Source organism: Hesperophylax consimilis, chromosome 4 (genome assembly GCF_061612785.1).
Source record: "Hesperophylax consimilis isolate HC1 chromosome 4, BYU_Hcon_1.0, whole genome shotgun sequence".
NCBI classification, from domain to species: Eukaryota; Metazoa; Arthropoda; class Insecta; order Trichoptera; family Limnephilidae; genus Hesperophylax; species Hesperophylax consimilis.
Window position 1 is genome coordinate 16,492,959 of NC_142839.1, and position 17,005 is coordinate 16,509,963.

The window sequence follows — 17,005 nt, forward strand, 5'->3', positions numbered from 1 at the left end:
TGGGAAAGAGCACACAACATAATCACAACAAGCGACCAACATTCCACCGCGATATCTTTAGGTACTTATTGTCAAACAAACGAATGTGTTCTAAAATCCGAGATTACATACATTGAAAACACAAAGAACTTACTTATAATATGAAAATCCTCAGTCAAAAACAAAAACACTCGAATATGCACAATTTTCTTGCAATAATATGTGTGCCAGACGTAATCGTGACACACAAGACTGTAGATAGGGCCGGTGATCCCAATCTGTGGAGGCGTAAGATGTCTTCCTTCAGTGGCGTGGAGGGGTAGAACGGGGCCGTCTCTGATGCCGTTGTAGCTGGTCCGAATGCTGTTTTCGCGTCCTTGATGCTGATTCCGGGTTTGGTCCGAAGGGGTAGGCAAGTCCGTGGTCCAGGGTGAAGCGGGGGTCAGAGTGAAAGAAGGCGAGTAAAAGCAGAAGTCGGAGCGAGGTAGAAGGCAGAGCAGAGAGAGAGGTGTTGAGCTGGTGGTGGTTTCTGGTTATCTAATGTTTCAAGGGACTGTTCCCGTTTTATAAGACCCCGGCGGCCTTCGCTGGCCGAGCGACGCTCACACGGGCCTGCTTTCTCTTTGATTCCTGGAATCGAGGCCCGTGTTTTGTGGCGCGCCCGCGGCCCGCCGCCGGGTTAGCTACCGCCTCTCGGCCGGTAATTTCGGGCCCTGTGGTCGAACGTGACCACGGCCTCTCTTTGTTCGGGCACGGTCCTCAGAATCGCGCTGGTGGAACGTTCGGGCGGCAAACCACCTCGTACGCTATGACGGCGCACGGCCCTTTGCTTCGGGTCGCGGCCGAACGTTCCCTCTCGTATAAGCACGATTCTCATAACCGTGCCCGAATTAAATGCTATACTAATTAAATGCTACTAATCCACCAGCTCTCTCGGTATACTTCCCTGCCCGTGTCTCCTAGCCAAGCTCCGACGTTTCATTTATTGTTTATATATTCATTTACATTACATTTTTACAAACAGAGGGTTATACAAGTTATCTTTTCATACATTGACATTTTCATTTTTACATAATTTACTCCAGTTTATTAAATTTAAAGACAGGCAAAGTTAAGGAAAATAAAGGATTTTAATATGGGGCGACCGCGTCCGATCACGGAGCAGTACGTCCGTTACACTCCCCCCGTGGAGCTCGGCTACACCTTTTTAGCAAGAGGCGTGCTGCGACTGCGACGCGGCGTGGTCCCTGGCGTCCGGTCCCTCTGGCGAGTGTGTCTCGGTGGCGAGTTCGGTGGGGCGGCGTCGGGACAGGCCCCCGGCGGCACGGCCCCCGGCGGCACGGTCCCCGGTGGCATGGTCGGTCTCCAGCAGCGTGGTCCCGGGCGTCGGCAGCGAGGCCGGTGGGGCGGCGTTCGGACAAGCCATCCTCAGCGTTGTCCCGGCGTCGGCGTCGGCGTCGGCGTCGCGCCGGGTGCTTCCATGCGTGATCCAACCGAGGGCTGTCCGGGACGTCATCTGGCCGCTCACTTCCTTCCGCACCTCCCGCGACACGATAAGCAGCCCGTTATCTTGTCCGATCAGCAGCCGTGGTTTCACTTGCCGGCGGCCGGCCACTGTTTGTCGCGGGAGGTCTAGGTCTGTTACGGTGTGGGCCGTCACCGTGAACGCGTCTCCGTCGCCGCGCACCGACAGTCTCACCCGCCGGGACGTAGCATCGGACGAGCACATCCCATTAGCGCCCCGAATTCGCAGGCCACGTACCGGACCCGCGGCTCCAACGATGTCTGCAACATCTGCCTCGACTAGGGTTTATTTTATTTTATTTTATTTTATTTTATTTGGGATACCAACAGTTTACATCAATAACAGCATAATAATAATTTAGTTTCAGTAAATAAACCATTTACAGGTTTCCACATAGGTATTATATACAAGTGTATCTGAGTGTGATTCCGAGATATTTACTAATGAAAATTACATTTCAAGAAACAAGTTATTTAGGGGGGAATAGGGAGGGGGTAGGATGAGGAGGGATCGGTTAGGTTGAGGTATGAATAAAGGAAGTTAATAAAGTGGTGGTTGTATTAGATGGTATCTGTAGTTATTGTTATTGTAATGTATCGAGAGAGTGTTTGTGGGATTTTAAGGAGTGTGCTGCAGAGTTAAATATGTCAAATTGTGAATAGTGTGTGTTAAAAGTGTTGGACGCACGATAGATGAAAGAATTCTGCTTAGAATTAGTGTTGCATTGGGGGAGGCTAAAAATCATGTTTGATCTGGTTCGTCTGTTAGGAACTCGTATCTGAATTCGTTCTAGGAGTTCAGGGCAATCAACAACGGACCTGGCTATTTTTTGAAGAAAAAGTACATCGGCCGAGCTTCTTCGAACTTCTAATGATGGTATATTGAAGTACGCTGCTGAATCTTGGTGACTTAGATGTGGGCGGTAGCTGCGGAAATCCAAGTATCGTAGAAAACGATTTTGAATACGTTCTAGAATTTCCACATACGATATGTATTGCGGGTTCCAAACTTGTGACGCATATTCTAGTAAGCTACGGACATAAGCAAAATATAGGATTTTCATTGTTCTAAGGTTATTGAATTTTTTACATGTCCTAAGAATGAATCCTAACATTTTAGAGGCTTTTGATGTCACTAAGTCTATTTGAATATCAAAAATTAGCTTAGAGTCCAATGTCACTCCCAAATCTTTGATTTCTTTTTTGTTGATTAATATTGAGCCGTTCAGATTATATTCATTGATAATGATATTTTTATTTCGTGTGAAATTCACAACGAAACACTTTTTAACATTAATTTTAAGGTTATGCTGTGTACAGTAAATATTAAGACGGTTTAGGTCCTCTTGCATTTTTTGACAGTCAGCAGTACATCTGATAGGATAAAAAACCTTCATATCATCTGCGTAAAGTAATGTTTTGGAGTATTTGAAGCATTGGCCTATATCATTGATGTAAATGTTAAATAGTAACGGTCCCAATAGAGATCCTTGAGGCACACCTGATGGGACGGTTACCCAGTCCGATTTAAAGCCACCCACAACTACGACTTGACTACGGTTTGATACATAAGATGAGAGCCATCTGAGAAGATCACCGTGGACTCCGATTTGCATAAGCTTGCGTAATAATATGTCGTGATTCACTAGGTCAAAAGCTTTGCTATAATCCGTGTATATTGCGTCTACTTGTACACGTTGATCCATATAATCTTGCAAGAATTCCGTGAATGCTATTAGATTGGTTGTTGTTGATTTTCCACTCATAAACCCATGTTGGTTAACATTAAGTGAGGATTTCAAAGCGGGAAACATCTGATCGTATATTATTTTTTCAAACACCTTGCTGAAGACACACAATTTTGAAATAGGACGATAGTTTTCAATGTCAGATTTTTGCCCAGTTTTGAAAATGGGTGTTATGAAGGCAGTTTTCCAAGTATTAGGTACCACACCCTCTTTTAAGGAACGATTGAATATAATGGATAACGGCTTAGAGAGACTGCTTGCGCATTTCAGGATGAAGAAGGGGGGAATTTGATCTGGGCCTGCGCCTTTATTTAGTTTTAAATTTTCCAGATATGTCTGCACCAGACGTTTGTCAACTTCAATACAATGAATAGTGGAAGAATTATGAATGTTGTAGTTGTCTGGCATACTTTGAGAAGTTTGAATGTCGTTGGTGTAGACAGAACTGAAATATTTGGAGAATAAGTTAACAATCTCTGATCCGTTCTCAGCTTTTTCATCCCTTAGGAATACAGTGTTTGGCACACCCTGTGATTTGGAGTTTAATTTAACATAATTCCAAAGATTTTTTGGATCAGAGGATATTTTGTGTTCAACATTAATTAGGTATTGATTGTGACATTCTCGTTGTAGTTTTTTATGGCGTGATCTTAAGAGAGAGAAAATGGAGTAGTCAGATTGATTTTTGTAAATTTTGAACTTTTTGAAATAGTTGTATTTTTCCTTCGTTAACTTTATAAGAGCTGAGTTATACCATGGAGGATATTTTGAGTTTTTACTCGATTTTTGCGGAATGTGAGCATCTATAAGTTGGTTTATTTGTGAGTAAAAGTTTAGTAAAGCTGAATTTATATCACCAACTGAGAGAAGCTCGTGCCAGTTTACTTTATTAAGAAGAAAATTTATAAGTTCGTAATTACCACGTTTAAAGACGCGAACCTTTCGTATTTCTTCCCTTAATGCAACGGGTTCTGAGAATGCTACATCTATCGTTATGGAGGCATGGTGAATATCTTCGACGATTAGTGAGTCATTACAGGCTGATACCTTAACGCAATCGTTACAGAGGACGAGGTCTAGAAAATGGCCGTTGGAGTTTGAAATCCCATTATATTGACAGAGACCCGAAAAATGCAGGCAATCAACAAATGCAGAGCTGAGAGGAGATAAACGATTGGTAGGTGTGTATGAAGTGTTGTTTGGACTTTTGTTCCACAGAATGTCAGTGAGGTTGAAATCGCCTAAAATAAGAAATTTTTCACAAGGACATTGTAAGGTTAATCTTGAAATTTCGCTGAGAAAGCTTTCCATGTTTTCATTATACGCTGGACCTTTGGGAAGGTAAACACAACATATGTTTAAAGTATTGCACAACGAACTCTTAATTTGTAAGGATAACCATAAGTCTTCCGCTTTTGAGTGCCACTCTGGACGCCCGCGGGCTACCAGTTCGCGTCGAACAGCGAGCAAGACACCTCCGCCCAAGCGTTGACCAGTTGCACAGTAATTTCGATCTCGGCGGAACACGTCATAACGATCGTCGAACAGTTCTTCGTTACGGATGCCATCAGTTAGCCACGATTCAGTTAAGGCGATAATATCGTATTCGTTGGATCTGACAGCATTTATCAGTGTATCAGTCTTTGTGCGTAAGCCTCTTACGTTTTGATAATATATATTTAATGTCATTTTATGGGTGGTGTTAATCTGTATTTAGGTGTAAGATAGTTAGCTAGTTGTATGCCTGATTTCATATGGGAGGTCAAATTGATTTTAAAGTAATTTGTAATACTCATACTCTTTTTTTTTAAAGTGTAGTGCAGTAAGGTAGAAGTGTGTACATAGCATGTAATGATAGGGGGGAGTAGGAGGTGAGGAAAGGTTGAGGAAGAGGTGCATAGTAGGTGCGGAGGATATACGCGAGAAAAATAATTTGAAGTAGAATATTCAAAAGAAACATATCCAAAAGAAAAATAATTAAAAGAAAAATATATAAAAAAAAAATATTTCAAAGAAAAACATTTCATAAAAAAATATTTCAAAGAAAAATATTTAAAATCAAAACATTTAAGCGAAAAATATACAGAAATAAAACATCTAAAAAGAAAATATTTAAAGAAAAAACATTTTAAACAGTAATCTTTAAAGATAAAAACTTTAAGAGAGCCATAATATCCAAAAGAAAAATATTTAAAAGGAAAAAATTTAAATGAAAAATATACAAAAGTTAAACATTCAAAAGGAAAATATTTGAATGAAAAATATTCAAAGGAGGAAAATTTATAAAAGTAATCTTTAAGAAATAGAATTTTAAGAGATAGATATTTGAATGAAAAATATTTAAATAAAAAATATATGAAATATAATATAAAATATACAGAAATAAAACATCTAAAAAGAAAATATTTAAAGAAAAAACATTTTAAACAGTAATCTTTAAAGATAAAAACTTTAAGAGAACCATAATATCCAAGAGAAAAATATTTAAAAGGAAAAAATTTTAATGAAAAATATACAAAGGTTAAACATTCAAAAGGAAAATATTTGAATGAAAAATATTCAAAGGAGGAAAATTTATAACGGTAATCTTTAAGAAATAGAATTTTAAGAGATAGATATTTGAATGAAAAATATTTAAATAAAAAATATATGAAAGTAAAGAAAAAAATAGAGAATAGTTTTCGCTTAGGTCTCGCTGATTTTATGGTTGGCTGGGACGAGGGTCTCCAGCGTTGGATCCAGGGTGAGGAGAGAAATTCCGCTGGACCTCCATCTTGTTCAGATCTTCCTCCTTGGATATGATGATTGGCGGGGAAGTTGAGTTGCGTCGTGCAAAGATTTGACAGTTTTTTAGCCAAACATATTGGAACCCCCGTTCCTTAGCCAGAACTCTCGCCCGAAAGAAAAGATTTTTATTTACCTTAGTGAGGTGGTCGCTGACGTAGATATTTTTTGGTGCTCCAGCGAACCCGATGTCAGCCGTGGTTAAGCCTTTCCTCGCTTTAACCGCCTGAAGAAACTGGTTCTTCAGGCTTCGATTAGAGAGTTTTAAAATAATAGGCTTTATCATATCAGGGCGGTTTCCTTTTGTAGCTACACGAGTCACGAATTCCACATCACTTTCGCCAATGTTAATGTTGTTTACGTTTGATATTTTCTTAACTATATTCATCAGGTTTTCATCATTTCGGTGAGGTATTCCCTTGATTTCCAGGTTTTGTAACCTTGCCCATTGGTCGCGTTTATTTAATTCGTCTGCAAAAGCGCGCACTTCCTTTCGTAGATGTGTGACCTCCGTTTCCAGATTCTCAACTTTTTCTAAACGTTTTTCGAGTGTGTTTATTTTCTTTCCGAATGCTGCTACGTCCATGTGACAGCTCTCTACTGAATTTTGAACTCCTTGTACTTCTTCGCGTAGGACTTTTATCTCTTCGTGTAGAGTCTTGAAGGATGATAAGTCGCTCTGGATTCTTCTGATATCTGCCATAATAGTACTTATATCCTGGTGACCGACAACAATGTTTGAGGATTTGCAGGAACTGCATCGCCAGGCAGATCTCAGTTCTAATTTCAGTTTTTTAAAGTTTTCTTCCGAAATACCTCCACATTTGTAGTGGAAGTATTCTTTACATGATGAGCATTGAGGACCATGTGAGATTGTAGATTTGCAAACTCCCCAGTTATTCATGATCAATTAGTAATGTTTATTGTTTAAATTTATTAGGTTAATTGGCACCAGCGCCTGATTGCCGCAACCCGTTGAGCACAAACGGGCAATGATGACACTTTCCACCAATGGTAGCACTAGGTGATGACACTTTCAGCCAATGATAGTTCAAATGTTTGCGTCTGCGCGTTATTGATTGTTATTGATTTCAGGTAAATTTTTAATAAATAATTGTGATTTTAAATTCACAATATCGTACAGCACTCACTATTATGCAGAAATCTAACTGACTTGAAATGTTAAACACGAGATGATTTATACTGAGTGACACTTTCTGTTGTATTTGCTTGCAAACCGACCTCGTTTATGTAAATTTAATACGGAACGTATTTCACTATTATACACTGTGTTATTTGATATTGTTGAAGTGTTGGGTTATTGCAGAGCCCTCGTCAAGCAGCGCGTGCACGGTCGCATGGCCCCCGGGGCCGCACAATGTCACGGGAATCACTTTCAGTAGCACGTTTCCCTCACTTTCCCACGTGTTCGTGACTGTGTGCGTCTCGGGGTCACGAGTGTATGCGTCATCGTGCAGCAAGCGATGATGCGGGGCCCGGCACGTGTCCACTCCGCAGTTGGTCCGGTACTCGCACCGTTTTGTATGGTGCGCACCGTCCAGACACTTAAAACACAACCGTGCACTTTTTACAAGTTCCCAACGCGCACTGATTGTTTGTTCGGCGAATCGGGGACACTTGTAGAGCTTGTGCGAATCGTCCTTGCACAGTGCGCACCAAACTTCACTGCGGGGTTCCGGTCGCTCGTCAGTCATGTACACATTTTCGCGATACGGGCGGGCGGCCCGCTGATGTTCGAGCGAGCTGCTCGGCCGCGCTGCTCGGCCATTGTCGGTGAGGCCCGACCGCGGCACCGCGTTGGTCAGCCGCTTCAGGAACGCGGCAAGCTGCACCACGGTGGCCGCGTGCGTCTGGTCGGCCACCTTACCCAACCACGTAGGGCTAACGGCATCTTCGAGGCGATTTCGCTGAGGAGGGCCGGGTTGGAGAGGTAATCACCCCGCAGATTTCCCAGCGAAGCCACGATGTTCTGCACCGTGCCCGAGAACTCCACCAGAGCCTCGGTCGATGCGTCCTCTTGCAGTCGGGTTAGCCGCTTTATCCGGTCGAACATGACCGCGGCGACCGAGTGCGCGCCCCCAAAGCGGTGCTCCAGGACATCCATGATTTCCGGCACCTGCGCCGGGTCCAGGAGGAGAGGGCTGACGGCTTCGCGCGCCTTTCCCTTCAGGGCACGCTGCAGCCGCATCAGATTTTCGGCCGCCGTCATCCCGCAGGTGGCCGTCGACTGGAGGAATTGCGCCTTCCAGGCTTGCCACTCTATGGCGTCGCCAGCGTAGGGCGGCAAGTCCTTTGCGCTGGACTGCCGGGCGATGAGGGATGCCATCCGCTCATCTTCGGGATGGTAGCGAGGTGTGCCACCGGCCTGGGACTGCTGGAGGGCGTCGGCGAACATGGCCGTCACCTGGGCGAGAGGGACACTCCCTTGATGCACCCAGTCTCGTGTCTGCCTCGCTGCCTCACCCGCTCGGTTGCAGGCCCCGTATCCGTCAGCGGGGGGCTGCGAGTTTCCGCTCGGGGCAAATGCTGGAAACTGTGTAGTAGCTTGCGGAACAGTGGGCTCTCCCCCCACTGTGTAGGCAAGGCTGTGACTGGGGCCGCTAGAGGGCGCCGCAGTCTGTGGCAGGCCCACCCGTGGGCCAGTGGTTTGCGCCTCCGCTGCGTACCCAGGGCGCGGCGCAGTGGTGTGTGTCTCCGCTGAGTAGCCAGGGCGCGGCGCAGTGGTGTGTGTCTCCGCTGAGTAGCCAGGGCGCGGCGCAGTGGTGTGTGTCTCCGCTGAGTAGCCAGGGCGCGGCGCAGTGGTGTGTGTCTCCGCTGAGTAGCCAGGGCGCGGCACAGTGGTGTGTGTCTCCGCTGCATACCCGAAGCCGTGGGTGAAGCCGCTAGATGGCGCCGCCGTCGGTTGGTATTCCGCCCGTGGTGTTGTAGCTTGCGGAACAGTAGGCTCTCCCCCCACTGTGTAGGCAAGGCTGTGACTGGGGCCACTCGGGGCCGCCGCAGTCTGTGGAAGGCCCACCCGTGGGCCAGTGGTGTGCGCCTCGGGTGCGTAGCCCCAGCTTTGCTCGGGGCCGCTAGATGGCTGGCTTCCGGGATAGGCTCCGCCGGGTTGCCAGGCTGCAGGTGAAGCGGTCCGCGTGAGGTCCTTCAGCGTGGCGACAAGTTCTGCCATCTGTCGGGCGTGGTCGTCCTGCAGCTTCTGGGTGCGCCGCCTCTCAGCTCTTAGCTCGAGCTGCACCTGCCGGAGCGTGTCCTCGCTAGAAGCCTCGCTTCTTGACGAGGCGTCGGCCGCGGCAGGGGGCGTTTGTGGTGGTGATGCGCCGGAGGGACCAGGCAGTAGGTCCGCTCGGGGATCAGAGGGGGCCAGGGGGGCGGTTGGCCGGAGTCTGGGGGGCGCGGCTGTGGCCGCCCCGGTTGGTGTGGGATCATCGCTTCCCTGCGATGAATCCCCGTCAGCGCTGTTCTTCCCAGAGCGCAGTGAAGGTGACATCTTATTCACAGAAAGATCCGGCGTCGAAGGACCACTTATGTGCCAGACGTAATCGTGACACACAAGACTGTAGATAGGGCCGGTGATCCCAATCTGTGGAGGCGTAAGATGTCTTCCTTCAGTGGCGTGGAGGGGTAGAACGGGGCCGTCTCTGATGCCGTTGTAGCTGGTCCGAATGCTGTTTTCGCGTCCTTGATGCTGATTCCGGGTCTGGTCCGAAGGGGTAGGCAAGTCCGTGGTCCAGGGTGAAGCGGGGGTCAGAGTGAAAGAAGGCGAGTAAAAGCAGAAGTCGGAGCGAGGTAGAAGGCAGAGCAGAGAGAGAGGTGTTGAGCTGGTGGTGGTTTCTGGTTATCTAATGTTTCAAGGGACTGTTCCCGTTTTATAAGACCCCGGCGGCCTTCGCTGGCCGAGCGACGCTCACACGGGCCTGCTTTCTCTTTGATTCCTGGAATCGAGGCCCGTGTTTTGTGGCGCGCCCGCGGCCCGCCGCCGGGTTAGCTACCGCCTCTCGGCCGGTAATTTCGGGCACTGTGGTCGAACGTGACCACGGCCTCTCTTTGTTCGGGCACGGTCCTCAGAATCGCGCTGGTGGAACGTTCGGGCGGCAAACCACCTCGTACGCTATGACGGCGCACGGCCCTTTGCTTCGGGTCGCGGCCGAACGTTCCCTCTCGTATAAGCACGATTCTCATAACCGTGCCCGAATTAAATGCTATACTAATTAAATGCTACTAATCCACCAGCTCTCTCAGTATACTTCCCTGCCCGTGTCTCCTAGCCAAGCTCCGACGTTTCATTTATTGTTTATATATTCATTTACATTACATTTTTACAAACAGAGGGTTATACAAGTTATCTTTTCATACATTGACATTTTCATTTTTACATAATTTACTCCAGTTTATTAAATTTAAAGACAGGCAAAGTTAAGGAAAATAAAGGATTTTAATATGGGGCGACCGCGTCCGATCACGGAGCAGTACGTCCGTTACAATATGTTACATTATTACATAATTTTCAGCTAGTTATTACGTAGAGGCAACAAGTTTGGGGGTACTGTTGATATATTTATTGACTTCATTTATAGAATCAACATTATCTATTCCAGCATTTCGTTGAATCATACAAATAAGAGTAGCGTTGGTAATATAGTTTTAGTTATTTATCTTATATGTAGTATTGTTCGAGTTTCAATATTATTTTATTTTACTGTAAAATGTTTTACTAATATTTTTTTATATGCAGTTTATTAGTTTTCTGTTGTATCATGTTTTATTTTTTTGAAAAAATTTCAATAGCTCATTGGGTATATTATGTTTTTAAAATCCACGTAAAAGCCCAGCTGGGGGTAAAACCAAATAAAATAAAATGTAGGAACTAGATAAATGACATTTCGGTAGGAGCCAACCATATTCTCATTTAAAGGCCAAACAAGGGCTATGTTTTAATATGTCCTCCCCAAAACAGACCCCTTGTACATCATCCAGAAACATGTTGTGAAGAAAGGGAAAAATGGTTACAATCAATATTTATTAGCGAGCGGAGGGATTCCAGAAGCCACACACCGTTTGCAGAATGGACTACTGGACCTATTTGACTTTAGGCTTATCCCTACTATATACTATGAACTGAGGTATTATAGGATGTGAATATGCTGAAGGAAGAAGTACAAACTGAAATGAAAAGAAAAATTATGAAGAGACCTGCATAACATGTGATTTGGGCTAAAGAATCATGCAGGACAGAAAACGAACTGTGTACCCAATGGTATCAGGTAAAAAATAGGGTGAAATATCAAGAACGGGATGACTGGGATAAGGATTTCTAGAAAAGAAATACTCTAAAAGTTCAAGATAGTTTTCAAGGAACTAAGACTGAATAATGTCCAAACAGGGAAATCTATACTTCTATAAGAATTCACAGCACTGGTTACCAATCAAATATGTTAGCTATCATGGTGAATGTGCCCTACTAAGATGAAACAAAGAAGTAACTAATGCAACCTCAAACTGGTGATGAAATGAAGGACTTCTCTGAAAATACTTGATTAATTTCCATCAACAGAATACTACTTTAAGCGCTAGTACATAATATTGGTATTGGGGGTAACAAGCACGAGCGGGTTAGTAAGATGGCAGGGAATGGGCGGAAATCCCACTTAATGCGGCGGATGGCCATATTTACATGCATTAGAAGTAATGGTAGAAAGCACCAGGAATGAGGCAATATAGTTTGCTCACAGGCGGTTCAAAACCCAGGCGGGCAGGTAACTACTCAATATGTACAGGAGGTCCCCAGGGAGATAGTAGGACTGTTAGCAAATGCTCTAGTAGCTTACGGGAGTGGAAAGCAAGCAACAGTTGTTATAGAAAATGTGAAGAGGATAACATAATACCAATAAGTTTATGTCGCCTATGCGGCGTTGGTATGTAAGCGTGTAAGATAACGAAGGTTTAGTTTCCCAGGGGAAAACCTAGTGGTAATTGGATAATGCAACACAAGAGTTAAACAATAGGCTTATGACTTCAAATCTTACGGCTATGCAGACATAATTTTTTTATATAATAACACTAGAAAATCCAGGCTAAGCAGCATCTTATAGAAGAAACGAGGCCATAATTTGAATAATGTAGCACTAATAGCGACGAAATTTATTGATTAAGAATCTATTAAGACAACGACATATTTTTTTTAATTTTCATTTAATATTTGCAGTATCGTCTTTGAGCAGCTCTCTGGTATCTGTTATGAGTCGAAATAAAAATTAAAAAGAATTCAGCTTAGCGGTGCTGTCCGTCAAATTGACGGCGGTGCGGCAGTGTAATTCTATAGTGCGAAAACTAAATAAGATACGAACTTTGTTTTCAAATCATAAATCATTAAAAGCCAAAAGTTGTTGAGTTCGAAAATAGCATTTTAAGCAAAATACGCTCATTTTATGTTGGACCGTTGCCGTTACTTCTAAATTATAAATATTATGTATACAGTTTACACAAGCAGTTTCTCAGAAACAACATTTAAGGGCTTTATTTACTATAGTTAGTATAATTACCAATAACAAGTTTTCAAAGGAAGTCAAGAGAGTAGCACATGTTAGTGAGGAATAGAATCCGCAGAAAAAAGGACGAAAACTTGATCAAAATAATTAGTATAAATGAGAATCACCGAGGCACATTTGTATGACTGAATAATAAATAAGGTGTGATCTGAAAATAACGCATTGTCGATTTATGCGTTTTAATCAAAACCTTGAAAGGTAAGACCACGTGGTTTGAACGGTTGAAGAATTAATTAGATAAAATGGAAATAGTGAGGTGCAAATGGACAACGAAAAGGTCTGATGCGTCAAAGGAAGACATCACTGTTCAGTGAGTAAAAAACTTAAGCCGAGGCATGTTAATAATTATTTTAGTTTCATGGTGTAAATTGAATACCTGAATTGAATGAAGCACTAAGTGCCATCTATATTCATCTGAGAAAGAGTGCTTTAAATTATCAAATAAACACTTGTTGGGATACGCATTGTTATATTTTTTTATAAAAAATAGGACTTGCATCAATAAATAAGCAGTCATATCAAAGATTCGGCTAATTTTGATTAGAATTTACAGAAGGCAATAAGTTCCACTTCATATTTTACACAAAGGATCTAAGTGCCCATTAAATGATACAAAAAAGCATCATGTGAGATAAAAGCGATGGGATCCATTATTTGAAATTCCCTAATATTTGTGAGTAGCCACAAATAATTTGTTGGCACTTTAGAGTATTGATATTTTTGGTACTTATTGTTTTATTAAATTAAGGTATTCATATATTGAGGATGAATACATAAATTCCTGCTTTTTCGTACATCTATAGAAAGAGAATTGGATATTTTAGATTATTATCAACAAAATATGCATATTATCATCATAAGCAGGCACATATTTACAATGCACGTATACATTTAAAAAAAATCACAGTGTATTTGATATCTATATTATATTTGACCTAATATAACTACTTGGCTATATTGTTCATAGCCAGGTGAGCTATGTCACGATGTTTACTTGTTTGTATTTGAAAATATCAGTCTCAAAACCAAAAATTATTTCGAAACGAAATTACTGATAAAACCAAAGCTGTACAATGTGCCAAACATTTACTTAAAACAACTGTATCATAAGACACTGTTTTGTCGAATAGAACAAATTTTAAATCACATTATTTATTTATCACTAAATATGTGGAACCTTTTTATTTATTTGAGCAAACTGTAATATAATTTTCCTCCCATTGATATTAGATAAAGTTTTTATCGGCAAAACAGGCACGTAGTGGTTGGTCAAAGAAATTACGATCCACACGCCTTTTCCTGATTCGGTAAAAACAGGATTTCGATACACCCCAATTCGATTATATAATAACAAGGCGTCGCGCGTCGTCAGCTTTACAATTCTGCTCGAAAGATACAGCAGACGTAAGCAAAGTTACATGACAAAATATTTTTTTTGCAGATTTACCCAACTCCCTTCACTTAATTTACCTAAAATACACAAATAATTTCGTTTGAGTATAGGCAAATCATTTTATAGACTGCAAGTTTGAATGTGTTTGTGCACACCAATAATAAAAAGTACAAGTAAGAATCTCCTCATAGTGATTTACCTATACGTCATTATTCATCAATGATCATGATTTTTTGGTTTATCTTTAACCCCTTACTTACAAATGCGAGATAAATACCCATTTTATGCGATGCATAATGTCGGAGTCATGAACAACTTGAGGTACCTATTACCACGGCGTGGGAATATTTCAACCAGGACGTTAGCCGGGCTAAAGGCCGGCTTAACCATACCAGCGATGAACTGGCGCGTAAGAATCTCACAAGTAAGACGGTTAATGTACACCACTAAAGAGATAAACTTAAATAGTAAATATGCTGTGGGCGTATGTGTGTGCCAAAAAATGTTAATTATTGTGAAATTCTTTTTTGAGCAGTTCTTAACACGGTAGTTACATATTTTTAAAGACAACCCTTACTTTAAAGGTTTAAATATTCATTGATATAGTTTTAGGCTTGTGTATTCTGTTCTTATAGATATGTGTTATTTGCGCAGTGGTAAATTATCATAAAAAATTAGAAAGACATAATATCACGGAATTAAGAATTTTGGGAGCGTACCGCTGCCCCGGGAACCATCTGTTAGATAACAAACAACTTTGCCATAGGTCACCCCAAGTGGTTTCATACGTTTGGTGACTTAGCAGGGATTCCCGGCTTATGTTTGTCCGGGTCTTGGTGGCGGATGCGTCTACCCACCAACTGCGTGTCAGACCAGATCACGAAAGACTGATTGATAAGACATTTTGGTTTCTTCAGCGTGATTCTGTGGAACGTTTTCGCAAATATTCAATATAATTTCTTATGCAGTGAACAAAACTATATAACGGTTCTATATTTAAAAATAAATACATTATGAAAGTTGGTGAAATGTAAATATCTCCTTTGCCTTATATTAATAAACGTTTAATATATTACGTATAAAACCTGTATATTTTAAAATAATAAGTGTATAAGTAAGGCCCTTAGAGTATTTGTAATAAAATATGAATACTTTTTGTAACGTGGCCCCTAGACTTTTGGAGTTATTAATTTGGTATTTATTTTTATCTTATAATTGTAATTTAATTTTAATCTTATAAGTTTGTACATGAAATATGTAGCTAGGGAGAGGAAGTTAAATTAAGTAGGGGAGGAAGTGAGAAAGGTTTTAGAGTCTGTTTTGACTTCAGTAGTATATGTGAGAGAGACAGAAGATGAGGGAGATAGAAACACTTATATAACCCGCTGTAGTAGGTAGTTGGGCTCTCTCTATCCACAGCTCTAGTAAGATACTAAACTCTGTAAAATACTCGTTGTTACAATATAACATTATCAGCACCAAACCGTGTACCTTTAATATAAATACCTGTGAATTTCGGACAGAAGATTAACAGAAACTAATCAATACACCGAAAGCATAGACCACACACACACACCCAAAAATATTACTTAAGTAATTTCAGGAGTGGAGCCTAATAAAGCAATTCTCATTAAAGTAGGCATTATAAATCCCCTTTTCCATATTATTTCCGCATACCTTAACATATTTGACCGGTCAGTGGCTGAGTTGGCAATGATTTGGGTCCCTCGACTGGCTTTCTCCCGTCAAAACACACCATTTTCCGCTTACTCTGTGGTAGTAGGATATTTTCAAATATTTTTAGGTTATTGGTAGCCCGAGAATGTTTGTCTTACTTTAAAAAATATATAAATTAATACCTAATCATTTTTTTTCATTTTTGTAAGATAAGAATTTTACGTTTGTTTTTGATTATAACCTAAACTATTTTTTACATAAATTGTGAAATAATAAAATTTTAAATTAGATTCATCTCACAGACATCCGAATTAATGGAATTGACCTAACACGATATCATTTCGACGAGCTGGAGGCAAACCACGTGTCTAAATTTTGGGACCAGGAGGGTTCGAGAATACTTTGAATAAACTACGACATCAGTCGCACATTGACCACCGAAGAGTGCACACTTAAATAACCAGTCCTTACGCCGAAAATTAAATTTCGCTATAATTAGACAGAAGTTTGCAGCGCCGTCCATTATGGGACTTTTATGAGCAGGATCTGAATGTTCGATTAGGCTAAAACTGAGTGAGGTGTGTAAATTATTACACATTTGTAAAAGTTATAAAAAAAGAGTCACATGTGAATTTCTGCCCGATAACTTGATAAATAAGTGTTTTGTTCCAGTATGAGTTGCGGCTTGCAGTGTTCGCTCATCGGCGCGTCAACTACACGACGGTGGTGATCCACGTGAAGGACGTGAACGATAACCCTCCGGTGTTTGAGCGGCCCACCTACCGCACGCAGATCACCGAGGAGGACGACCGGAATCTACCCAAGAAAATCCTTCAGGTCAATCGTCGAACGGTCTTTGCACGTCAGTTTTACTTTGATTTGTAGCTCTCCCGATTTTGGTTTTCTTCACCCATCGTTTAAATTTTTCGTTTTAGGTGTAATCAAAGATAATAGAAACAAATGTAGAAATGGCATTTTCATTTTTGTGAGTTCCGAGTAATATTTTTAAGACTTCTAACTGCTCACAACCATCTGGAACCAATCGGTATCCCCTTCGAGGTATGATGAGAGTTGAGCGGTTGGAGGTAGATGGGAAAGAGATGTGGAAGAGGAATATGGGATAATTATATGGTTTCGATTCCGAATGGCGGTCTTTCACCAGGGCTGAGTCCTGATGGATCATGGATTCGTGGTTTGCCCATGAACGACGAAGATCGTCTATATAATAGCCGGCAAGTATGCCTAATATTGCCGAACTACGACCAAACTGAAGACTATCAAATTGGATGAGTCAATAAAAGTTATGCATTACGTGACACGTAGACGCGATTTAC

The 17,005-nt window shown here is 41.9% G+C and overlaps 1 protein-coding gene across 2 annotated transcripts in view; it reads left to right on the forward strand.

The window, feature by feature from the left end:
- The window catches only part of LOC149424297 (neural-cadherin-like), a 357,104-nt gene that overhangs the window by 314,991 nt on the left and 25,108 nt on the right, over positions 1-17,005 (forward strand). For both annotated transcript variants that reach the window (XM_089651422.1, XM_089651423.1), the window contains one exon: positions 16,344-16,508. In XM_089651422.1, the coding sequence (XP_089507548.1) occupies positions 16,344-16,508 (165 nt within the window). The remainder of the gene's footprint in view (positions 1-16,343; positions 16,509-17,005) is intronic.